Here is a 27,146-nt window from a genome sequence, read left to right on the forward strand (position 1 = left end):
AATAGCTTTTAAAAAGTGCTGCACATGTCGTCTAGGTAGATTTCTCAGACGGTGGGACCTAGAGTCCATCAGCTAAAGCATGGGGTTTCTGGTCTACCATTTCCCTCAGCATGCTTCTGTTCTTTCTTCCTCTTACACTAGCTGTGGCCCTACAACCCTCAGAAGTGTTGGTGGCACTGAGTTCAAGTTTAGTTAATCTTTACATGTGGTTTTCTTTGGCTTAGAGACAGACAAAAAGCTACCCAACTCTTTATAAATGGAAGGGATTATTAACCCCAACATGGTCATCACTGCAATACAATCAAGATGAAGCACCTGTGTGTATGGGTCTCTTGTGAAATTTAAACTCTGGCACTGAGGGGTGAGGTAATGGGACAAGCCCACAAGCTTCCATAGTCTGAAAAATCACCTGCGTTGAAAACATTTCTTGGAATCTTAGAAACTTACGGCCCAGTTGCACTGGGCCGTAGGCTGTACTTATCTAGAGGATCAGAAGAACATCTCTGGGATAAAAAATTTGAGAACTCAATGCCATGGAAACATAGGCCTCTTTATAAAAACTCTGTAAGATGTGCTGCCTGGCAGCAGGAGAAAACTAGAGGTCAACTGGATTCCAGTCCTTTTTTTTTTTTTTTTGGTGTTGAACCTCTTGGTGCCAGCACTTTCTCTAAGGAAGTCAAGTCTGGTGGGGAGAGCAGAATAAGAATGGCAAATTCTTTCCTGCGTGGAGAGAGGAAGAGTCTTGGATTAATTAGGCCACTGATTGGCAGCCTCCTCTGAGTTTGTACACATTTCTGCAAGCCACTCATATGGTCAGTGAACTCTGAGATCGGCGATGGCTGCCCCTGCTTGAGCGTTGGTAGACATTAGCCTGTCCACTTGAGTCAGCCCCGAAAGCCATTGTGCTACTAGGCCCCGGAAGAAGGTGATCTCCAGATGAGAGTTTAGCTGAGGAGTCTGCTGAGCATGGGTCATCCCTCATGTGGTCTCTACTGCTTCTCTCTCCACACAGCACCCCGTCCTCTTTGCACTTCTGCTTGGAGGTGCTGCAGCTCCTTGAGGTGCTGGCTCTCAAGTCCTGTTCAGGGACTGGATGGTGGGTGGGCTGAGCCTTTCCAGGGACAGGGGCAGGCATGTGTCTGCTTCTCCAACTTTGGATTGCCAGGTCTCTTTTGTCCTTGGGGAGTTGGTCGATTTTCTGAGCTTTTGAGATCAGAGACTTCCCATAAGTCCCTTGTAGAGAGAGGAAAAAGTACCTGGTAGGAAATAAGAAATAGCAGAATAAAGCTGTTTTCTGATTTTTATTGACTTCTTGAATTTGAGCATTGAAAGGGACCTTAGAATCCAATTCCCTACTCAGGGCAAGCTCCTTTTTTTGCTGTACTCCCGACTGACGGTTATCAAATCTATGCCTGAGCACCTCTGGGATTTGGGAATTCAATAACAACAATATATAATAGCTAACATTTATTATGTACTATGACTCTTCTAAGTGCTTTATGTATTATTATCTCATTTTCCCAATACAGCTGGTACTTTTATTTCCCCTGTCACACAGGAGGAAACTGAGGCAGTGAGTGATTCAGTGATTTCTCCAGAGCCACACAGTGGTCGAGCTGTGGTCAGAACGAAGCAATCTGGATCACTAGGCTTTTATCTACCATGTACAAGGGCAGTCCATTCTATTTCTGGGCTCTTCTGATTTAGGCAAATTTACTTGTTTTGCAATGTCAACTCTTTGTGGAATTTAATAAGTAGTTTCTAAATACATATTCTTTTCTTGAATCCATCAGCCATGCTAACTTCACAGCATCACGGTATTATCACAATTTGCCAGATAAAGACACTTAGGCACCAAGAGATGAGATGGGTTTTCAAGGTCTCCTGAAAAGTTACTAGATCTCCCTGAAGGAACTCAGGATTCCTTTCTCCCGGCCCAGCTACGTGTAGCTTGTCTTGGACTCTCTTTTGAATTGGGAGTTTCTCTCTGTCTGTGTCTGGAATCTTTCCCCTGTTCCAAGTTTGAGAAGGGAAGGAATGAGAGGGTAAATAAAATCGTGTGGTCTATGGAGAAAGCATATACCATCTTGTGATACTGGGCAACTCATATCCCCTCTCTGGGTGTCAGTTTCTTTATGTAAAAATAATCCAATTGGTCCAGAAGACCTCTAAGATCTTTTCCAAAAAGATCTTTCAAAAACTTTTATTTCTAAAGCCTTATAAGTAGAGAGGCTCCCATCCTTCCATTATATCTGATAGCTTCAAGGTGACCTCTCAATGGGCAAGGGGTTTCTGAAGACCCATGGCATCAGGTGAACTTTCCCCCACTATTTCTCATTTCACCCAGGGAAGCAGCACAGTTGGCCATATACATATTTCAGGAAAGACTCGACTTCTTGCCTGGAAACTGGACTTTTCTCAGTTTAATCCTTTCCCCCAAGCCACCACTTTTCCTTGTCTGTACATTTATTCAAGAAATACTTGGCAAGTCCCTACAATGGGCCAGGCTCCAGGGGATTAGGCTGAGAACAAGACAGACAGAATTCTTGCTATCATGTGGCACCTGAACAGAGTTATATATAAGCAGAGGGAACAGTGAGAATGTCAGATACCTGATCTGGCATGAGGCGCCTTCCTTGAGGAAGACACTAAGGACTAAGGGATGTAGAGGAGGTAGCCAGGAAAAAGAGGGTGAGAACCAAGTCCCCAGTACAATGGCTGAAATGTGGAGAGCGAGGACAAGAGTGGGAAAATATGACACAGAAGGGGTGGGCAGGGTTAGAGCAGGCAAGGACTGAGCCATTGTTTTTGTTTTGTGTTTAATTGTAAAGGCCTTGGGAAGCCCTTGGAGGATTATAAACAGAGGACAGGATTAAACTTTCATGACACGATTATACTTTGACACAATGATAATGGATTAGAAACCTAATAGGAGACTATTAAAGTAATTTGGATTATAACCTGTCCATGATAGTGGCTGTAGAAATGGAAATAGTAGATACACTTGAGAAATATGTAGCATATAGAATTGTCAGGTCTTGGTGATGGACTAGATATGGGCACGAGGTGGTGAGTGGTATCAAGGATATCTCCCAGGGGTTTACCTGGGTCCTAAGTGGAAGTGGGTAGCATTTGATGGAAGAAACTCTAGGAGAGATCTAGGTTTCTTAGATGGTAGTGGTGATAAAGGGCAGATCATGAATTAAATTATCGATGTCTCCCAGTTTCTTTGGACTTATATGCCCATTGGAGGTGACAAATAGATAGCTAAAAAGATGTATCTGAAATTCAGAAGAAAGGCTGGGAATTTTGTATTGGAGATTCATCTTTAAAAATATTTAACTTCACAATAGCGGTTGCTATGTCTATGGGGAGACTATAAAGTTAGAAGACAAAAGAACCTAAGACCAAGGCTTGACCAATACCATGTCAAGAACATGAACCCAGCAAAGAAAACAAAGAACGAGAAGGAGAAAAACCAAGACAGTTGAATGACTAGTGCTAAGAGGAGAAGATCCAGGACTGGTATTATCCATGGTAGCTATTTAAGACACTCATTGTGATTTAAAGTTAGTTTCTTTTGTTTTATCTTAAAACAATTTGCATGTTCTGAGTTTGAGAGAATCTCTACAGTTCTTTTATACGGGTTGTATTACTTAGACCAAGATTAGTGAGGTCATGGTTAGTGGGCTAATTATCACAAGTTTGGTGAGAGAAATCCATCTCCATTAGGATAAAGATAGCTTACAACTTTAAGTGAACAAATAGTTTTCTACAGCAAACATTCCAGTATGTAGATTTCTATAATGAACATTAATTTTTCAAGATTACAAGTCAATAGTCCTTGGAACTATTAAAATAATGCTTTCTCAGAAGAAATCTCTTTACTTAGTAAACAGAATTAAACAGAAATTCAACTTTATGATGATGCTATGTAATAAGCAAAGATTTAGCTTGTGTGCTATGGTAACTAACAAGTAAATATTTGCTAACTTTTCCTAATTTGTCTCTGTTTAACAAGCTGTAATGTGGAATGCTTGTCTTTTCAAAGCACATGTCAATAGTCTTTTTATACTTTTCAAGGATCCTCATCAAGCCGGTAATTTTGGCTCCACGTGTGTTTTCTAGCTAAGAGTAAGAAGAAGACTAGGGGGCTGATAATTTTTTTATTTCCATACCCCAAGTAAGACACAGAACAGAACAGAGGAGCTCAGTCAATGGTCGGTGGTGATCCCAACCATGTTAAATCTGAAAAATGTGGACAAAAGTATTTAACTCTCATATTTGATGCCCTTTTCTAATGAAGGCACAATCCTCACTGTCTCTCCCAGGGTCTGTGTCCCAAGGGGTTGGAGTGAAGGGGTTTGGTGGGAAATGTGTCCTCTGAGGCTTGGCTTGTTCTTAATGGCTTCCCATCCTTCACTCTCAGGACACTCTGTGGATACTTGTCTCTTTGACTCTTGTATTATAGTCAAACATGTCTGAATTGTTCACTAGACTACAAGCTTCTTGATACTAAGAGTCCTGTTGTATCCATCGTTCTGGTTTTTAACATCCATTGCTCATTTATCTGAGTACAGCCACTGTGCCAGGAACAGTGCTAAGTGTTGGTTATGTAATGATAAGGACGATACCTTCTGTCCAGGAGTTAATGGTCAAACCAAGACAAACAGACAGTTTATAACAAGTGGGATAAAGGTGGTGACAGAGATACACCCAGGTGATGGAACCCATGAGAGAGGGGGACGTGTCTCAGCTTGAGGAATGTAGGTGAAGTCATGGGAAGGTTCGGAATTGGTAATGTCTGAAATAATGTCAAAGGGTGAGTTGGTTTGGTAACGGGCAAGGTGTTCTGGATAGAAGCAACAGCGTGAGCCCAGGAAGAAAGGTGAGAGGGCATATGGGCCTTTAGGGAAGTACAAGATGCTGGTGGTGTGGAGCCCAAAGTTTGAGGCAGGGAGTGGGGACATGAGGCTGCAGAGACCAGTAGCCACCAAGCAGGGAGGCCAGGCACACAGCACACATTTAGAACCCCACCAACATTTGTGTTTGACATCTTGTTATCTTTAGCCTGCAGCCCTGCACCAGAGGTCAAAGTTCTCACGGGGCTTAGGAAGGAGGGCATAGAAAGCAACCTGCCAAACTTATTAAAGAAGTACTCTGCTGATATGGGATTAGAAAATGTTTTGCACAATGTTGTGATGGCCTGCTTTTACTACAGCTTATAATGATAAAGTGGCTGCATTTCGATATTCAGAGTGGTGACATCGTGAGGATAAAGGGGCTCACTTGTCTGTGGGTACCTCATTGTCAAGTGCGCCGACTGCTCTGACTGTGCAGGGAGAATAGAGAGTGTGCAGGGAGAATAGAACACTGGCCACCGAAATGGCCAACCAGCTCCCCCTGGAATGCGTGGTGGGATTGTGGCCACATCCTGGTCCCTCTTGGCACTTGAGTTGTCCCAAGAGCAAGTGGGACGAGAACCACAGCTGTGCCTGACTTCTAAGTAACAAAAACAAAATGAGAGGCTAGATAGGACAGTGTGTGTCAAGAGCGAGCTCCAAGGAAACACAAGGCATTGTCGCTCTTTTTCTGGAATAGGTGAATATAGAGGGTTTCGGCTGAAAATGTTAGAACTAGTCCCTGGGCATGAATGATTTATTTGGCTAATACACTGTGTGTGTGTGTGTGTGTGTGTGTGTGTGTGTGTGTGTGTGTAAATTTGAGTAATATTAAATAGGCTGTTTCATGCAAAATTTGAATTTCGGGGAAAAATCTGAAGCTCTGGAATGCTAAACTTGATCTTTCCTGGTGGCAATGACAGGGTGAAGCTGACAAGGTCTTTCTCCCTGTCTGCATTTCTCCTGGTTTGCTGTGGTTGTTTGCCTTTCCCTGTAGGCATTTGAGTGTGAGACTCTTGGGCTAATAAAGGACTGCAGAGCTTTTCAAAATGATCCCTTAATGCTCAAGAAAATTTGTAAAGCAGGAGGATAGGAGTTATCACTTGTTTTATAGATGTCACAACTGAGGCCGTGCCAGATTTGGTGACTTGGCTCCTCGGTAGCTGACTTGGGACTAGAGTCCATTGTTCTTCTGTCCTAGCACCCCATCACTGAAACAATAGCCTCAAGAATCCCAGCCAGGAGTCAAACTCCTGCCTCTTGGATTACAAAAATGGCTTATGAAGGGGAGAGTGGTAGTTCTAGGAACAAGAGGGCCCCCGTGGTCAAACCTTGGGAGAAGAGCCGCGACTGGTGTGAGGAAGCAGACGAGGTAGAAAGTGGGGTCTGAGAGCTGGCCTTCCATCACCCAGTAGGGGTTGGTGGGACTGTTGCAGGTGACACAGGTGGCGTTGTACACTAGGGATACCACAAAGTACATCAGGAAGCTGCCTACGAGCACCAGCCCGTGGATGATGGTCTGGAAGGAAAGAAGTCAACACTGTAGAAGGTATAGCTCAGATGACGGGGCACTGCAAGCACACTGCTTGGCTTTGTTTTAAGCTTCTCTTTTTGGGAAATGCAACACACTTAAAAAAACGTTCAAAAAAGTGTGCCATTTAATGATCATTATAAAGCTAAACGGCCATGTTGCTATCACCCAGAATCTGAATACACAAACCCCCAAGAACCCCTAAATCGTCCTTGACTTTGGTGACAATTCCAAGCTGTCCTTTGATGTTTTACCACCTTTCTAGGTTTCTCTAGAGACACTGTTTTTGAAATGTTAGTAAATAGAATCATATGTTGTGTGATTTTTTTTTTTAACCTCAATATTATGTTTGTGTGATGAATTCATTGTTTCCACTTGTGGCTGTAGTTTATTTATGTTCAAAGCAGTTCAGTTTTCTGTTGTCTAGTCTTATTTTGTCCTGCTAGTTTTGTGCTTTCTTTTCCCCATTCTTGTCCTCTTTGAAAATTATTGTTTTGTATAATGTTACTTTCCCCCTTTACTAGTTTGAAATTTACACTCTCCATTGCTATTTTTTCAGTGATTATTCAATAAGTGATATTAAGTGATCTTAACTTACCACAGTCTAATGTTTGTAACTACTATTCCCTCCTCCTGAATTGTACAAGGGCTTTTGACTACTTTATTTACCTTCCTCCTGACATCTTATTGCTACTGTTTATTTTAATTCTATCATCTTTTTAAAGCACATGTCATTATTATAGTTTAATACTGTCAATATTCTATTCATTAAGATTTACTTAGATGTTTACCACTTTCAATGCCTTAATTCCTTCTTGCCTCTTGGACCTTCCATCTGAAATTTCTTTCCTTTTGCTTTAAGTACATCCTTTAGAATTACTTTTAGTGGGAGTTTGCCGGTAATCTATTCTCTGATGCTTTATTTCATTCTCATTCTTGGAAGATATTTTTGATCGATATAGGGTTCTTATTTGGCAGTTATTTTCTTTCAGCATATGTAAAATACCACCCCATTGTCTTCTGGCTTCCATTGTCACTACTGAGAAGTTAGCAATTCTTCATCTGTTTTGTTGGCCTTGATCTCATATACCCTGGCTGCTTTTATGACTTTTGTCTTTAGTGTTCTAGTTTCCTTAGGATAAGTGTGGATTTCTTTTTATTTTGCTTGGGTTTTGCTGACCTCGAAACTGTGGATTGATGCATTTCATTACTTCTGCAAAGTTCTCAAGTCACTCACTTATCTTTTAAAATATTCCCTTTGTCTCATTTTTTTCTCTCATTTCCTTCTGAAAGTGATCAAATATATGTCAGACATTTAAAGATACTACTCTATATTTTATATATTTATTACTTTTCCTCTGTTTTATATTTTGGATAATTTCTTTTGAGCAGTTCATTAATTTTCCCCTTCAGCTGTATCTAATTTGCTGTTAAGCCAGCCACTGAGACAAATTATAGTTGTATTTTTTATTTCTCAAATTTTTTTTTTTTTGGTCTCTTTTCCAGTCTGCTAGGTTGTTTTATATAACTTACCAGTCTCTAGATATTTTAAAGCTTATTCTTTATTTTTTGAAACATAGTAAACATAGCTTTCTATAACTTGAAATATTTGTTGTGAATGTTTGTTGTTGTTTTTTTTGATCCTCACTAATGAGTTCTTGTTTCCTTGAGAGCTTGGTTATTTTTGAATATGTGATGCTTATTGCCCTTGAAAAGTTAATAGGGACGATTTGAGATTTAGGATGAGACACTTTTCTCTAGAGTTTGGCTCACCCAGGTGATACGAGCCTGCGCTGCAAATCTGTTATGAGGTCAGCCCATGCTCGTTTCCCAGGAGGCTGTTTACACGGGTTCTCCCTGCCCTGCGCGGCACAGTGGGAATAATCTGCAGTCCCTGCTGGGGAGGGTGCACAGGCACGTCCATTTTTGCGTGTCCCCTTACCCTTAAGCTCTAGCCTTTGGGGATCCTAATTTAATGCGGTCTGTTATTAGACTCCCACCTTGGGTGCCTGGGTTTTGATTTCTGAAACTTTTGCTTGGTCAAGACTGAGAAAAAGTTCAGGTTTTGTTTTTTGTGAGGGATTGAAAACAGCTTCAAGGAAACAGAGGCTGTTTGTGTCTCTAGAATCCCCTTTTCCCAGAGGTTTTTGTCTTTGCTATCCTGTCAGCTCTTTTATGCGTTTAAGGTGGTGATTTTTAAGAAAATTATCTATTATTTTCAGTTGTTTTCAGTGGGTGGGGTGATGTGGACAATCCAGCCCCTATTCCAGAAGAAAGCAGTTAGCTAATTTTCTTCGATTGTTTTGGTGGGGACTGTGAAAACTGACACAGCCATTAAAATTCATGGTAGATTTCTATCAAGGGAAGAAACTGACTATCCCCATGCTTCAAGCACTTTCAAAAAAGAAATACATTTTTCATAACAATGCTAGTAATTGAGTCCTTTCTCAAGAGCACCAGAAATCACCGGTAACTATGGGGATACTTGCTCTAGAAATGCATCAGGTGCATTAATGATGCTGGATGGTGAGTGAAAGGAACACGGTCCCTCTTTCGAAGCAGATGGACTCAGTGCTTTGAGAAAGTGGGCTGCGTGATCAGGCAGAAGATACAGAATCTTTAGTTTTATCACCCATTTAAAATCCAATCAAGGACTAATTATATTTTGCAGAGCATTTTGAAAGGTTAAAAAAAAAAACACAATAGTTAAGAGGATCATAGAGGGCAGACTTCCTTGTGGGAACTATCTCGGCTAGTTTTTAAAAAATGCAATTTATTATTAAATATTTCAGGCACACAGACAATAAACCTCATGTATCCAACATCCAGCTTTATCAAATGTAACCTTATGTAATATTTGCCTCAGATTTTTATTAAAAGATTAAGTTTTATAGATATGTTTAAAGCACCCACGTATCCCTTGCAAATGCTTTCTTTTTAATCTTGAACATAAATCCAGTGTTCATCATTCTTATCGTATTTTATACATGTTTATGTAGCTATGTTTATGGATGCTTTTATACTTTATCATGTACATCTTTCCCCTGTAACTTTTTAAACTAGTCAGTATGCTTTGGGGGTTTTATCCATGTTGATAGAAATGGCTCTAGTTTATTCATTTTAACTGTTTTATTATATAAAAAAGCCACAATCTATTTTCCTGTTGATGAACATTTAGGCTCTTTCCAATCATCATTATTTTTTTCTATTAAGAACAATGGCATACGTAAACATTCTTGTACATGCCTCCATGTATACACATGTAAGAGTATTTCTAGGGTGCATACTTAGAAGTGGAATTGTGTCATAACATATGAGCACTTGAACTCCTCTAGCTGTTTTCAGATTGCTCTCCAGAGTGGAGGTATCACTTTACAGTCTATTGACAGGGTATAAAAGTTCCTTGGTTGTGTTTTATCGTCTTTAACACACTGCTGAGTTGCTTTGCCAATAATTTACTTAGAATTTTTATTTCTATGTTCATTTAGTGAGATTGGTCTGTAATTTTCTTTCCTTGAACTGTCCATGCCAATTTTGATATCAGGGCTGTTCTAGGCATAAAAAACAATTACCTGTCTTTCCTATTTTTCTCATCTGTGAAAAATTTGGTGTAAAATCAAGATTATCTGTCCCTTATGAGTTTTGTTAAACTCACCTTTATAATCCTCTGGGCATGATGAATTTGGGAACAGGATTACCAATTCAATTTGTTTAATGGTGATTGGTTTATAGAGTTTGCTGAATGATCTTGACTATGTTTTGGTAAATTTTACATAAAAAAATATCAACTTCGTTTATATTTTAAAACTGTTTTTAAAAATTGATTATAATTAGTCTTTTTCATTCGTACTATTGTTTCTGTGGTGTTTTTGTGTCTTCTCCTGGATTGGTTTTGCTAGATGTTAGTTTTCATTAGATTTTTTTTTTTTTTTAAGATTTTACTGGGGAAGGGGAACAGGACTTTATTGGGGAACAGTGTGTACTTCAAGGACTTTTTTCCAAGTCAAGTTGTTGTCCTTTCAATCTTAGTTGTGGAGGGCTCAGCTCAGCTCCAGGTCCAATTGCCGTTGCTAGTTGCAGGGGGCACAGCCCACCATCCCTTGTGGGAGTCGAACCGACAACCTTGTGATTGAGAGGATATGCTCCAACCAACTGAGCCATCTGGGAGCTCAGTAGCAGCTCAGCTCAAGGTGCCGTGTTCAATCTTAGTTGCAGGGGGCGGAGCCCACCATCCCTTGTGGGACTCGAGGAATTGAATTGGCAACCTTGTGGTTGAGAACCCACTGGCCGATGTGGGAATCAAACCGGCAGCCTTTGGAGTTAGGAGCATGGAGCTCTAACCGCCTGAGCCACCGGGCCGGCCCCTCATTAGATTTTTGAGAAGCTCAATTTTGGTCTTATTCTTTCTATGGTTGTCTTGATTTATTTATTTTTTTCATTTTCTGCTTTCTTTAGGTTTACATGGTAAGTTTTTAAGTACCTCAAGTTGATTTCTTATCTCTTTGTTTTTAAGAATAAAACTAGGTGCATCTCACAAATTTGTATATGTATTTTTATAGTCATTCGGCCACAACTATAATTTCCACTGTAGTTTGCTCTTGACCTCATGAATTATTTAGCAGTGCATTTTGAAATTTCCAAGCATGTTGGGTTCGTTTGGCTGTCTTGTTATTGCTTGTTTATAACCTAAATGTTGTCAGAGAAGATGGTCTTTATGATACTGATTCTTTCAAATTCCTTTGTGATTCAGAATTTGGTCTTTTTAATTGTTGATGAATGGTCTGTGTGTTTGAATAGATGCATGTTTGGAGCAGGATTTTAAAGATCTAACTATAGTAAATCAAGTGTATTAATTCTAAGCTTCTGTATCTTTTTTTCCCTGTCTATTTGATCTATATTTGTTTCTTATAGTAGGAGAGTAAAAATTTCATACTATAATTGTGAGTTTTTCCATTTCTCCTTGTATTTGCTGGATAAAAAAATTCCATCTGATAATTTTTGCTTTTAATAGGTGAATAAGGCATTTACATTTTTTGAGCACTGATATATTTGGATTTATTTGAAGATCTTATTATTATTTTTGTGTGTGTGTGTCGTCATTTTCTTTATTCTTACCTTTTTTCATCTTCCCCACATCTTACAGAATGGATAGGTTCCTGTATCTTTTATTTCTTTCCATTCCTTTATGGTTAACCTTAATATTTTAAGGTACTAAATGAATGTAGATGTTTATGGAAAAATTTACAGGTACATATGTATTTCTAGATTCTTGCTGTCCTTAATGAAAGCTTTTGCATAAATTACCCATTGAACAGAAACCAAGGAACACACTGAGCCTACTTGGGGCAGTTGGTAAATTTTTAATACATATATTTTCCTCATCAGCATATTTCTTACAGTTGTAGCTTGTATATTCTTGCAGAATTACAGTCCTTCTTTTAGTGAGGGAGGGTCTATGGATGATAAACCTCATAAACTATTTATCTGAAAATGTCATTTATTTTGCCCTAGACTTAAGTGATGATAGTGTGGCTGTTTCTATTATTTCTCTCAGGTCTTTGAAGATAATTACTCGATTGTTTTCTAGCTTCTGTTGTTTGTCAGTTCAACTGCTGTTCCTTTTCAAGGAACTTGTCCATAATCTGTGGTAGACCTTACATTTGTCTCTGTCTTTTACACTGTACACTTTTACTATGATATATCCAGGTAACACAAACAGATTTATTTTGATTCGTTTTTATTCTTAATGATTTTCTCTTCAAATATTGCCTCCCTACCATGCTGTCTCTCATTTTTCTTCTTCGATGACTCCTATGATGTGAGTTCTGGGGCTACCCACTCAAGCTACCATTCCTCTTAATTACTTCTGCCAATTTGTGCAGCATTCTGGATGAGGTCCCAATACTACCTTTCCATTTGGCCATTTACTCTTCTTCAGTGTCCAATCTAGAGTGTATCCCACAAATTGCATTTTTAATTTCAGTGACCACTTTTCAATTTCAAGAGTTCTAAAAGTTTCCTTAGCTTGGCTTGGTTCCTAGTATGAAAGTTACACCTTTGCTCTTGTCTCCCTTCCTCACAGCTTCTGATAAAACTAACTCCAGATGCTCGTCATGTTTTATTTTTTCAGCTTGTGTTCTCGAGCCCAGGACCCCGCAGTGAATGGGGCTTCCCCCACAGGAGCCATACTCCCCTCTGCCATGTCTGCTTCCTATCCTGGCTCCCAGAAAGCCTGTAATTGGAGCCTGTCCACTACCTCTCCCTCCCTCGTGTGTTGCAGCCTCTTCCGGGGTTTCTTGGAGAAATTTATCTAGTACTTAAGCTTGGCTATGCCTTTTTGGTTTTTATCACTTTGTTCTGTCTGTGACTGGCACGAATTGTAGCAGAGGGGCATTTCAAAATGGGAACTGTGTGATCTGAAAGTTGCCCTGGGTAGCCACCATCTAGCATGTCAGGGCCTGGTCTTGCTTGTGATGGAGAAGGAAGTTCCCTTGGAGAATGCAGGGAACACATTGAGCCAACTTGGGGCAGTTCTCTAAATTTTTAATATGTATGTTTTTCAGAAAGAGCCATTTCAGCTTGGCTAAGGACTAATCTTTCTATAAAGTCGTCTCTCACACCATCGAATCTTATTTCCTCACACTATTAGCACAGTGGTTAAAAGCTCAAGAGTCAAACTGCCAGGGTTTCAACTGGCTTATCTTGAACTACTTGGGGCAAGTTTCTTAACCTTATTGTATCTATTTCTATACCTGTAAAAAGGGAATGAAAACAAAATATATATAGATATATAGTTTTCATTTATGTATATATATATATATAATCAAAATGACCACAATAAGTTTAGTTAACATCCATCATTGCAATATATATGTCAAGTCATTACGTTGTACACCTTAAACTTATACAGTGCTGTATGTCAGTTATATCTCAATAAAAGCAAAACAAAAACTCTGCTGGACACGAAGCATTCTGGGAAGTTAATATCATACTTAAACTCATGTAGCTAGGTAGCTGGCATATAATTTTAAGGTCTTTGTTTTTATAATTATTGATTAGAAGAACCTAATTAGATAGCGGGCGTTTCCTTTTCAGATACTAAAATGAGATATTTGGGCTTGAGATGTGGTTACATGGAAGCAGATCTCTAATCTTTTACCCTGAAATTTAAGGGGAAGCATACCTCCCTGAAAGCATGGTCAAATATGGTCAGTCTAATATTCTCCTTGTTTCTGAAGACATTCCTGAATTTTTTAATTAATACCTATGTTTGCAACTAATTGATATTATTAATAATATCAATTATTAATAGCTACGAGGGAGGTATGCTCCCCCTTACATTTCAGGGTGAAAGATTAGGAATCTGTTTCATATATGTTAGTTTCATCATCCTGGCTAGATGATTAAGCGTGTTGAGGCCAACAGTTTTATCTTCTATACCTCTGTCATCCCTGTATAGGAGGGACACAGGTAGGAGCGCAGTATGTATTTATCAAGTGGATCAATGATATATAAAGTAAAACAACTCAGAAATCTGAACGTGGTCAACAAACAGGAACACAAATTTTAAGCCAAAGGGGCACTTACCCAGGTCTTCATTTCCATTGCTTGGTGCAAGAGGATGGTGGCGAGGGAGATGGTGTTGATGGATGTCCCAAAGGTGAAGACGTCGATATCAGAGTCCTTGTAGGTCTGCAGAGGAGAAACAAACAGGCACTGCAGATCTACCCATGGGCTCAAGGCCTTGGCGTTGATATGGTGATTATAAAGTATCAGGGAAGGGTGGGGGGCTGGGAAGAATGGGGAGAAGATACCCAGCTGTCATCCGTGTGGAACTGACCTACAGAATAGACAAGATGAGGCGTGAATTGACGGGCTAAATTACTTAGCGACACATTTTCACAGGAAGCCATGATGGTAATTCCAGAACATTTGGAATGAATGAACAAATAATTTATTGAGCACCCACCAGGCATGCCAATTGCTAAAGATACTTCTGTCTGTCTCCACCTTCAAGGAGTTTACAGTCTAGTTGGTGGGGAAATTCAGTACAATTTAAGGGGGTAAATGCTATAATGGAGGCAGGTACAAGGTACTTTGGGAGTACAGGAGAGGGGTATATCAGCTTAGACCGTAATAAGAGGAGTTAATCTCTTGAAGAGAAGGGAGAAGAGCAGTCCAGCCAAAAGCCAGAACTGAGGTTGAACATGGTGGGTTGGAGAACTGCACATAGTCCTAGATGGTAGGTCTGTTGAGCACACAAATGGGAGCAAAAGATTGAGCAGGAAAGACAAACAGAGGCATGGCCAGGGAGGGTATTGTAAGTCAGGAAATTCAAACAAAGCACAAAATGCCCATTTCCTTGACTCCCGTCTTGTTGCTCACTGCAAAAAGCTGTGAGCCCAGAGGCTGGATAGACATTACTGTTTACTTGGCAGAAATGATCTCACATCCTGGTTCCTTATCCAGGAGGAATACAGATATCCTTCACTTTCTAAATTCTCACTCTAAACTGGGGAACCAGATGGAAATGGGGTTGTCATTCTTCTTATCTACAGTCTTGCTTTTATTGCAGATAATATAGTATTCCTTATTATTAGACTTGCTGCCTTGACCTTGGAAGCACAAATCTAAATATAAATCAAGGGTTGTAAATGTGAATACCTTCAGTGCACAAGCAGGAAACAGTACATGAGTAAAGAAGGCCAGGTATAAGACAAAAGGGGGTGGTGGGGACTATGGTACACTGGAGACTATGCACCCCATCTAAGCGGGGTGTGAGACAACTTGGGATGTTTGCCATGAGGGAAAAATGATACACATCATAATGATAGCTTTTAAGTTTTCAAAAGCTGGCAGAAATTAAAATGTTTGGGTAAAGCATTCTGACTTTTCAAATACTCTGGGTTGGATGTAGTCTGCATGCCACTTGTTTGGAGCCTCTGGTCTGAAGTACACAGAAAGACACTACTAGTCTAGGATTTCATATAAATAGGACCAGTTCCACCCTGCGACTTGTATGGTTAGAATGGACTACATGACTTACCAGGTAAGGGATAAAGAAACAGATGAGGCTCTGGTAAAATGCATCCACCATGGAAACCCAGAAAGTCAACAGGTTATAGCACTGCCGAGAAAGAATACATCAACAGTTACCACCACCAAAATCAAGAATTAACACTGTTCTTTTTGCATGGACCTGGAGGTGACAGACCTGAACTCAAGTCCCAGCTCTGCCACTAACTGTGTGACCTGTGAAAGTCACTAAACTGCTTTGAAAATTAATTCTCCTTCCACCAAAAGTGAGTGAACACACCACCAATTATCTCCTTGGGTTTCAAAAAGTCTGAATGTGATTGTGTTTTATTACCTAGTAAGTGCTCATCATTAATTATTATCTAAGTTCATTATCTAAACTTGGTACAAAAAGAAACTGAAAATGGATTAAAGACTGAAATGTTAGACCTGAAACCATAAAACTCATAGAAGAAAATATAGGCAGTAAATTCTCTGACATTGCTCTTAGCAATATCTTTTTGGATATATCTCCTTGAGCATGGGAAACAAAAGAAAAAATAAACAAGTGGACTACATCAAACTAAAAAGGTTTTGTACAGTGAAGGAAACCATCAACAAAATGGAAATACAACCTACTGAATGGGAGAAGCTATCTGCAAATGATACATCCAATAAGGGATTGGTATCCAAAATTTATAAATAACTCATATAACTTAAAATAAAATTTAAAAAACCCCCAAAACCAATCCAATTGAAAAAATGAGCAGAGGACCTGAATAGACATTTCTCTCATGAAGGCATCGAGACGGCCAACAGACATGAAAAGATGTCCAATATGATTAATCATCAGGGAAATGCAAATTCAAACCACATCAATAAATCAATAAACAAGTATTGGTGAGGATGTGGAGGAAAGGGAACCCTCGCACACTGCTGGGGTGATTGCAAACTGGTGCAGCCACTATGGAAAACAATACGAAGTTTCCTCAAAAAATTTAAAATAGAACTACCACATGACCCAGTAACTCCACTTCTGAATATTTATCGGAAGAAATCCAAAACAGTAATTAAAAAAAATATGTGCACCCCTATGTCCATTGCAGCATTATTTAGAATCACCAAGATATGGAAGCAACCTAAGTGTCCATTGATAGACGACTGGATAAAGAAGATGTATATTCTCTGACACCTCCAGGGAGGAGTTGGAGATCAGGGAGAAGCCAAGGTGATCTCCCTCTGCCCGCCTGGGCCCCTTACCTCGGAGTTCTGGCCGCTCTTGTACAGCTCAGGCAATGTCAGGAGTGTTTCCGCAGAGATGTCTTTATCGAGAACACCAAAGACGAGAGGAGGCAAGGAAGTGAAGAAGAGATTGAAGAATATCATCTGCCAGTAGTCGATCATGGTGGAGCCAGAAAACCCGCACAGGAACTGGTACCAGAACAGCAGGTTGACATAGCACTGCAGGCAGAGAGTATGGCCTTGAGAGTGGGGACCCACAGGCAGCCAGCTGCTCATCAGCTGCTGCTGAGCCTCTTACATGTTACCACACTGCCTTGGAGCTTCAGTTTCCTCGTTTGTGACGTATGAAGTGTGGTAAGGATTGGAGATAACTCGACTCCAATCGAGCAGCAGCTCTTGATGCTATTACTACTGTTACTACTACTGTTATTAAACGTTCTTCAGAACCTTGTTAGAATAAGTATACTATGGTGGTTAAGGGCACAGGTTTTGGAGGCAGAGAGGACTTGTTTTCACTCCCCAGTGTGTTGCTTACCAGCTGTGTGACCTTGAGCAAATTGCTTAACCTTTCTGAACATCATCTTGCCATCTCTCAGATGGGAATGGTGGTACATAGATTATGGCATATGATTCTGAAAGGCAGCAGTTAGTAGTAGCGGTATGATAAGAGAAAGAGATGACCTTGAGGAAGGGATGATGGAAAGACTGGACCAGAGGCGGCAAGATGACCTTACGAGAAGGTTTATCTCATACTTACTTAATGGTCATGGAACTCAGAAGGGTGAATAAGAACGTCTTCTGCCTAACTGGTTTTTTATGCTTTCTAAAGCAATTTCCCACTCAAGACTGCCCCACCTGAGATGGGCTGGGTCATTATTACTGTTTACTGTATAGTGGTGTGGTTTGGTGACTTGACCAAAGTCACGTAAGCAGCTGGTCCTGGAGTTAGGACTAGAATGTCTCCACTCTGTGTGGTTGAGGCACACGAGGTGAAGGGTATAGTTAGAAGCCATTCAGCAAGTTTGTGTTCAAGCTAAAATTCTCATTCCCTAACTGCTAGGTCAGTGTTACTACTTTGAAGAGGCTTTCTCCTTGTAATAATAACAACCTGTTACTATTATGACTATTAGTAACACCAATAATTGTTATTTGAGCTCCTATTTGTGCCAGGTATGGGATATACATTATAATTGGTCCCAACAACCTTGCAAGATTGTTATTATTAATAATGTAATTCTATTATATTTATTACATTAATATGTTATATGTTAACAATATTACTACAGAAGGGGAATCTGAGGCTCTAAGATACTCAGTGACCCCTTGCCCAAGTTCAGAGCCAGAAAGTGGTACAACGAGCACCTGACTTTCCAAAGTTCTTCTACCACCCCGAGCCTTCTCCGGCCCATCTTTGGATTATGCAGTAACAATGCTGACTGAGATTCTTCCAGCCAAGGAGCTCCATCCTTTGGCTTTTCTCCCCAGATGACTAGTGGGAAGTTTCCTGGCTCTGAAAGAGATCTGTTTCCACAAGGCTGTTAGCACCTGCTATTGTCATCGTCATCGTCCCATCATCTAGTGTAATCTGGACAAATTAAGCATTTCCTACGCACGGGGTACTGTTCTAAGCACCTCATACATCTTAACTCATTTACACACACAACAACCCTGTGAGTTGGAGAGTAGCCCCACTTTACAGATGAGAGATAGCATAAGGAAGTTACTTAGGGCCACAGTGCTATCGCGTAGAAGAGCCGGGCTGGGATGGGAACCCAGTCTGGCTCTAACATATATGCTCTGAACCCCTATACTCCACTTACTCTCCTGCTTATACATGTCTGTACAAAGTTCTTAGTACAGTGTCTGCTACATGGTAGCGTCACTATAGATGGTGGTGGATGTCACTGTTGGTAATGCTTTGCCAAACAGTGCCAGGCAGGACTAAGTACCAAGGAAAAAGTACAGAACTCAGGGTGGCATGGAGAACTCTGGTGAGCTGGGAGTCGGAGAACGATCATTTCCCCGAGCGCCTTGCCCTACACCACACACTAAGCCCTAGTTAAAGCAAAAAAATGCTATGTGCTTGAATATCTTTGGCCCGGTTTCCCGTAGAGAGGTCCTTACTGAATTATGATTTTGTATTGATTTTTATTAAGGTTCGTTAGAAGAAAAGCGTGAGCCTGTGGAAGTTAATTTTCATTTCCTACAAAAATGCCATGGAAGACAAGTTCCTGAAGGTTTCTGTGTGGCCTTTTTCTAAAGTTTGCTTGACAAATGGATCTCTGAATTTAGAGCAAAGGGAGAGTCTTTTTCCTGGAGAACTGCTTTGCTTGCTTGAACCAGATATTTAATACTTAGTGTCTTATCCCAGGGTCCTGGTGCAATTAACTCTCCTTTCTGTGGTTCCTGCTCTATACGCTTGTATTTCTTTTACAGCATCCCTATTGCCGTTCATATTTTTACTGTAAGTTACACTTCTGTTTTGGAATTAGATACCATGCTATAAAATTATAAATAAACTGCCTGAAACATTTCCTGTAAGGACTCAGGTTGTCAAGCCTCTCCTTAGTAGGGAAACGGGTTAACTCAGTTACCTCTACCATCTTTCATGTGATAAGTGAAATGTTCCAATTTCAGTATATGTGCTGCCGAAGCGAGCACGTGAAATGTTATTTTCCTCTTTGTTGATTAGGTTCAGAGTCTCCTGACGATAGGTCCATAGCACCCTGCCTTCCCCCTAGGGAGATAGTTTTAAAATTAACTTCTTTTCCTCTATGCTAGCGCTTGTTCATCTTTAAGACTCACAGGAACCATGGGGATTTTATTAAAAAATGCAGATTCTGGGTTAGCAAGTCTGGGGTAACAAGTGCCCAAGTGATGCTAATGCTGCCTGTCCAAAGCCCATAGTTTGAGAAGCAAGATTTAGTGAGACCAGGAGATGACAATGTACATCCTGCAGGCCCAAGCCAGCCGTGAGCACTGAGACAGAGCCACATCAATTCATTTGCATCTTGTCTATACCTGCTTTCCTGTCGCCACAGAGGAGCTGAGTAGGTGCGACAGAGGCTGGATGGCCCCCACAGCTGACAACATTTGTTCTCTGGCCCTTTGCAGAGTACGTTTGCTGAACCCCAATGTAGGCTGTAAGCCTCCTAAGTGCAGGGACCGCCTCTGTCTGTACAGCTAGTGCCTGGTAAGGCACCTGACACAGTAGATGGCCAGTAATGATTTGAACAACCATTCGGTGGTTCTGTTCTCCTCACACTCATGCTGGAGTGTTAACATGAAGGAGTGCTTTCCTCCTCCGAGGCCCTGTTACTTATTTCCACTTCCTCTGCCTGGCTGGAGTCTTGCCACCTTGGAGAGAATATACTGAACCCGGGGGTGGCATCGGTGAGATTGGGCACCTGCTTGGCCTCCCAAGAAGCTCCCAGTGCAGTAATAAATTCATCGCTCCCATTTCAGAGCAGGCAGGGTGTTAATGCCCTCTGACATTGGTTTCGAATGTGGAAGTTCTCCCCCCTCTAATTGCAATAGGAAGATAATGTGGCGTTAGTGTCACAATTCTGAGCATGGCATTGGGCTGGAAATAAATGTCATTTGGGCTTTGAAAGCATGGCTGGCTGAAAACGTTTCCTTTCCTTTTCACAAATTTAATGCAGAGAAGTACTTGTGCAAAAGAATGAATCCTTTGGAAGCCCCCCCCCCCAAAAAAAAAATCAATAAATAAACAGGGGCATTTTGAATTCTAATAATCTTTCATGCTGAGAATGATTTCAAGTCAAAGTGAGTGGCTTTGCACAGACGTGCTGAAATATTACCATTCAGCGTATCCAATTAACGTTTTTTGCCATGCTGTTTCTATATACATGTATATGTGTGTATATATACATATACGTATATGCACATATATACATATATATACATATATATACATATACACATACATATGTATTTACATATATATACATGTACAGGTACACATATACATATATGTATATGTATATATATGTATATATGTATATATATGTATATATGTGTATATGTATATATACACATATACTCACACACACACACTATATATATATATATGCTATATATATATATATATTTGCACAAAAATGGTCACTCCTGAGAGGATAACTGACAGTACCTGAAAGCAGGCCTGGGAGAATGGGGCAAGAGGCAAAATCATATACTTTTTAGCAGCCACTTGGCTCATGTGTCTCTCTTCCATCACTGGTATTAATCCTTCCTTTTTCCCTATGCAAATTGGAATGGGTTCTATTTGGAGACTTTTGGGGATTATTCAAAAATCAAAAGTCCTTGAACTCGGTAATGAAAAGCCCAGGCCCTTGTTTGCCCCCTTAGCACAGCAATGCTACTAACTGCTTCCCGTACCTACCACTAATCAAGGCTTTTCAAACAAGAGCCCCTGAAGTTTTAATACCTCAGCTGGTGTGGGCCTGCTTTGGACCCTCATCACAAGACAGAAACCAACATATTTTTTTAGGAGAAACAATATCTTCACATGATTGTGTTTGTATAGGGCTACTTGCATTCCAGAGCTCTGAAACTAAAGCCTCTTGATCATAGTTCTAGGGACAGAGAGTCAGAGTCTCCTCATATTATTGGTGAGAGGACCAAGGCTCAGAGAGGTTAATTGACTCGTCCAAGTTCACACAGCATGCTAGAGTTAGGCAAGACTAAAACCCAGATGACCTCCCTCTCCTCTAAACATTTTTGCCAATAGGAATTTCCTTCAGTGTCCTGACCTCTATGAACTCCCTGTGGGAAATGATATGTAGGGTCTCAGGTAGAAGCCAAAGACTGTCCTAAACATTTACCTTTATTCTCCCAAGGGATAGGGTATGACTCTTGCATTCAGGTGGCACTCTCTGGGGAGGGAATCTAAGAGAAAAGTCACACTAGTTCTTCAACGCCTCCTTTGCAGTCAGAAAATAAATCTCTTTTATGGAGTCCCTCTAAGAGTAACAACAGCAGTACAATGAAAAAAAAGTAATGGCTAACTTTATGAGGGCAATGACAATGTGTCAATCAATTTCTATACGAGCTCTCATTTAACCTTCATAGGCAATACATGACAAAGGCACTGTTACCGGCCCCATTTTACAGACGGCGGAACTAGGGTATGGGGCCATTACAAATACAGGAGCCTAAACTTGAACCAAATATGTGTGACTCCAGAGTCCATATTTGTAACTACTCATGCTGCCTCCCAGGTGCCAGGTGCTTTTCATACAGGATCACCAATCCTCACAATGACGTCACAAAATAGATGGTATTCACCCCATTTTATCAAGGAAGAAATTGAGGCCCAGAGAAGTGCATTGTCGTGCCCAAGGTCACAGAGCTAGTAAGGGGCAGTGTCGGGATTCAAAATCTGGGTCAGCCTGACTCCTTCCCTCATGCCGAGATGCTTTGTCTGTCTACCACTGGGCAGAGCTGGTCCCTCACAGACTTCCAAGACCCAGGGTGGGGTCCCCATAGGCTGCTCACCACATTCTTGTAGAAGTAGTACACCACCATCCTGGCCAGCCGCGTGTAACACCAGTGGCCGTGCACGAGCAGCAACTTCTGGAGGTGTCTGAAGCGGGAGATGGCGAAGTCGCTGGACATGACGGCCTGAGAGGCAGAACCCAGGCATCAGTGTCCACCCATGGCTGCCAGTGCACCAAGGAGGCTCCCTTGAGGGCGGTGCTTTGTTCTGGAGCCACAGCTGGTAGGGTCTGAAAGCCCTTTGTAATGATGGGGCTCTTTGGATACTGACACCCCACCCTTTCCTCCGGGAAATCCAAACCTCACTAGATTCCATTAAGCGGAGGTCAAAAGGGGCCAGTGGTCTCCTTTGGCTGTTCATCATTTATCCAATAAGCATTTATCATAGCCCAGTCTGTGGCAGGCACCATGCTAAGGATTCAATGATTAACCAGAGAGTAGGGGCTTCCAGGCAAGTAATCTTTAAACCTCTGAACCCCTTTGGCCACCACCTGAGGCAGGCCATTAGCTCCACTCTCAGCTGGAATGTGTCTTCTGCCCTTGGGATTACTCAGAACAAGACACAGTTCCTAGAACTGTTAAGAGCATGAGGTTTGGACAATCCTGGTTATAAACCCTGGTATGAATCCTGGTCAGGCTGTTTAACCTCTCTCAGCCTCAGTTTCCTCATCTGAAAACAATGGAATAACAATCCCTAATACACAGGGTTTTGGTGATTGTCAAAATTAATTGGGATCATAAATGTGAAGCACCTAATAGAATGCCGGCATAAACTAGGTACTCAAAAGGTCGCAGTGTTTTTCACCCTCACCAACAAATTCAGACAATGCCTACTGTGTGCACTGGTGGTGGGAATACAGTTGTTAATGGTTCAAAGACACACGTAGGGTCTGTTTTAATAGGAAGCCTTAGCAGCTCAAGTTGGTATGCTTGTTCCAAGCTGGATTTTCAATAAATTAGGTACACTATTGAAGTGTACCAAGCAATTTATAGGTCAATCTAAACATCCAGACTAACAAGGCAATTGAGAAATGTTTTCAAGTGTCCTTATTTCTGGCACTGCTAATGGAGGACATTGTAACTTTGGATGTGGGTGAAGGTTCTAGGGAGGAAAGCATGGAATCAGAGGAAGGCTTAGACTTCCCTGAATGGTTGGGTACTATGTGGCGTTAGAATACGGGTATCACCAGCTGTTTGTAAAAGGCCGGCATCCTTTGGTCTCCCTGTGTTTTGAAGGACAGAGCTGCAGAGAGGTGGTAATGGGTGTTATGTATGTATAGATGGGAAGCCCCCTGACTTTCAGATGATAATTCTGCAAAGCTCTCAGGGAGAATTTCCCCTAACGCTGAGAGGAATGCCTTCACTCTCCAATAAGGATAGAGGAGAGTAAGGAAGAAAAATGACAGTTGAAGGGAACAGTACCTGCATGCCTTCCTGTCCAGATATTCCAATCCCAATATCAGCAGCTTGAATCATGCTTACGTCATTTGCTCCATCACCTGAAAGAAGAGAGGTCATGAGGTATCTTTATTCCTGGTCCAACTGCTGTGGGACCCTGAGAAGGGTTTTATACCAGTGGTTCTAAAGTGTCCTATTTATACATAATTGAATCTTTTAACATTGCTCTGAATAGTGTTACAGGAAAAGTGAATTGCTACAGTCTTTGGCTTGAGAGATGTCTTTTCTTCTTTCAACAAGAAGCCCTACTTTTTCTTTATCATTCAGCAAATACTAAGCACAATGCTAGGTATTGGGAATACAATGGTGAATAAGTGAGGCTTGAGCAGTGCTTTACAGTTTACACAAAAAGCTTTCACAAATGCTACAATGGAGTTTACTGAGGAGCAAATGGAAAATGTGAGCAATATAGGATTCGGCCAGAGTAATCCAACTAGTGAAGGGACCCAGGAAAATTGGAACTGAGATCTGATCCCAAGGCTCGAATACCTTCCCCAACTCAGTTTAACATAAACTACTGACCATCAGAGATCGTCAGTGATGTCCACGGACAGGGATGACATTCAGTTTAGTTTCTGAATATAGAAAACGGGGATTGACTAATCGTTTGGTTGAGCTCAACTTAGTCACACTGAGTTCCCATCCAATGAACTAATTCAGAAAACAGGAAGTGAGGGCCAGCACTGTCAAACAGATTTTTCTGTAATGATGGAGATGTCCTATGTCTTTACTGTCCAGTATGGAACCCACTAGCCACATCTGACTATTGAAACGTGGCTAGGGAAATTCGATTTTGATTGTAAACTTAAATAGCCACATATAGTTAGGTAGCACCTGTTTTGGATGGCACAGCTCTCTACAGCAAGGCCTTTCCCACAAAACTGGCTCTTCCTAACGCTTTATCTTTGAGGCTAGAGTTGAGCAAACTTTTTCTGTAAAGGGCCAAATTGTAAATATTTTAGGCTTTGTGAGCCAAGTAGCAAAACTGAGCAACTGTCCTTACATTTAGAAAAATAAAAACCATTCTCAGCATCCCTATAAAAACACGTAGTGGGCTGGATTCCGCCTGTGGACCATGGTTTGTAGACGGTATTGCCTTCATCTCCTGACCTCACCTCTTTTACCAGAAGGCTCTCATACTAATCTGCAATTACATTTCTATTAGGCGTTGTAGAAAATATGGAATTGGGGGAAGATAATTTTTTTCCTCTAATTATTTGGCAACAAAATTGATTGATCTTAAAAATTTTGTCATTAGAAGTAGCCATTATTCTCATAATGATTTTTTTCTTGATAACAGAGCAATGCATACTTTTAATCTTCCGCAGGGCAGAACAAATCCACCCATTAACCTCTTCTGTTAGCAGACCAGTAGGAGTAGAGGTGTACAATCATGCTATTTCTCGCCCTGCTGGTTTTGTTTCTGTTCCTATAGGAGTGAAGTCAATCTCTTACCTCAGGGAATCAATCCTGGTCTATTGACGCATGTGTGTCTGAAGTTTTGAAGAGGACAATTCAGGGGAATGAAATTAGAATGCAGTCCCTAAAACTCTGCTGCCTGTATTCTATCTATCCCCATTCCCCAACCCCCCTCTTTTTAAACTGCTTTTACCTGAAGACCAGGAGAAAAAAACAATGTATAATAAGCCTCTTATTTGGAATTCTAGGAAAGAAAATATCTTCTTTCCATGTCTGTATAGAGGAAGAGAACCAGGAACTATCTGTAAGAATGTCCCCAGATGAATGCAGTCGTTACTATATTCTTGGTATGTGCTGATTGTAGAATGAAATGGTGAATAAGACTGACATTGTCCCTCTACACAAAGAACTAATGGTTTCCTGAGCAGGCCATAGAAAGCATGATAGTATTTTGCAGTTATGAAGGCTGTGTGCTGTGGGAGCTCCCAGCGAAAAGGAATGTTAGGTAAGAGTGGAAGAAGGAGGGTTTTACAGAGGAAGCAGCTGGTGCAAAGGCTTGGAAATGAGAGATATAGGACAAAACTCATGGAGCACAGGAAGTAGTTTCATTTGGTTGGAACGTGGAGTGCTGACTGTTGGGGAGAGGAAGGAAGGTGGCTGTGGTGAGAAAAATGGCTGGAGAGTTAATGGAGACCAGATCGTGAAGATTTTTGTAAATCATGTTTGGTTGTTCCTGGAAGGTTTGTAACAAGTACAGTTTTCATTTATCTGCCTCATCCATGATTAAAATGTAGTTTCCTATGAAGAATTCTTCATCAAGCCACAAGCCAGCACTTAATTGAAAGCATGCTTTGTGCTGGGCCTTCTGTTTAGGAAAGAACACACAAAATTAAATACGGGACAGGTCCAGTTTGTAAAATCTCCCCACCTGCCATCAACACTCAGCAGAATATCAAATTCACAAACATCTGAGGTTCAGTATTATGCCATGTGTTACGTACTGAAGGGGCAGTAGAAATGGTTTATGTTCCAGAATTGAATTGGCTGAGTGTATGTTATTGAGCTACCTGGGTGTTCTGAATTTGAGGTCCCTCTTGGCTTTGCCCTCCTTCTAAGTCCTGTTTTTCCTTAGCTGACCTGCTAATCCTGAGAGCTTTGATTCACTCTCCCACTCTGCTTAGCTTCTGCTTCATCTCCTTCATCTTGGTTGTCACTGTGAACTCTCTACCTCTAAGACAGTGATCCTCAGCCTCAGCAGCTTGACTTTGATACCTGATTCCCCCACCTCTGATCCAGGCCTCTTGTTGAATCAGCCTTGCCAAGCCGCCACCCACATCTCAGAATGATAGGTACCTATGGAAAGGGTCATGACGCTCAACTTGTCTCGCACCAGCTTGACTATCATCTTCTTCTGGAGGGGGGTGGAGCGGCAGCACAGGACAGACCGGCAGTACTGAGTCAACTCCAGAAATGTCTTCTCCAGCTTTCCCTGGAAAATGGCGTTCAGTGTCTTCCCATCAATGACCAATCCAACTTCTGGCACTGTAGCTCCTGAGGTGGGGGGAGGTGTCTCAGAAGGTAGGCGGAACCCAAAGAACTTGCGGTCTGGCTTCCGTGGTCCATGACATTGCTTTACCTCTTCCAATACAGAGTTGAGGATAGATTCACAGGTTTCCTAAAAAGAGTCAGAATAATAAATTTGGTATTAGTAGGCAATGTTGGAAATGTAGGTTGGCAATCTCCTTGTGTACTTAGCAAAACAGTTATAAAACTATACCCACCACAAAACTCTACCCACCTAGGAATGATTATCTAGGAATCATTCTCTTATTTTACATTTCTCTGTAGTATTTCAAACAGCATCAAAGCAATATTAATTTGGAATCAAATTAATGGCCCGAAGAGGAGGGACTGGTTGGGAACGGGAATGGAAATTGCTCAGCAACATAGGGACTAATACGGGGATGGTAAAAGAGAATACGTAACACTAATCTGATGGTAAGTAACAACATGTCATGCTGGTATAACATGTTCTATTTCTTACAAGTCATTTCAGTTCT

The 27,146-nt window shown here is 41.0% G+C and overlaps 1 protein-coding gene across 1 annotated transcript in view; it reads right to left on the minus strand.

Moving 5' to 3' along the window:
• Positions 1–530: 530 nt before the first annotated feature.
• ATP10B (ATPase phospholipid transporting 10B (putative)) overlaps positions 531–27,146 on the minus strand; it is a 155,632-nt gene continuing 129,016 nt past the window's right edge. Inside the window, exons 17-24 of the mRNA XM_081035315.1 lie at positions 26,440–26,761; positions 23,632–23,708; positions 22,210–22,335; positions 16,708–16,908; positions 15,479–15,559; positions 14,020–14,124; positions 6,233–6,420; positions 531–1,256 (exon numbers count right to left, since the gene is read on the minus strand). Of these exons, the coding sequence (XP_080891441.1) occupies positions 806–1,256; positions 6,233–6,420; positions 14,020–14,124; positions 15,479–15,559; positions 16,708–16,908; positions 22,210–22,335; positions 23,632–23,708; positions 26,440–26,761 (1,551 nt within the window). The 3' untranslated portion in view covers positions 531–805. The remainder of the gene's footprint in view (positions 1,257–6,232; positions 6,421–14,019; positions 14,125–15,478; positions 15,560–16,707; positions 16,909–22,209; positions 22,336–23,631; positions 23,709–26,439; positions 26,762–27,146) is intronic.

This window comes from Rhinolophus hipposideros, assembly GCF_964194185.1.
Source record: "Rhinolophus hipposideros genome assembly, chromosome: 23".
Lineage (NCBI taxonomy): Eukaryota > Metazoa > Chordata > Mammalia > Chiroptera > Rhinolophidae > Rhinolophus > Rhinolophus hipposideros.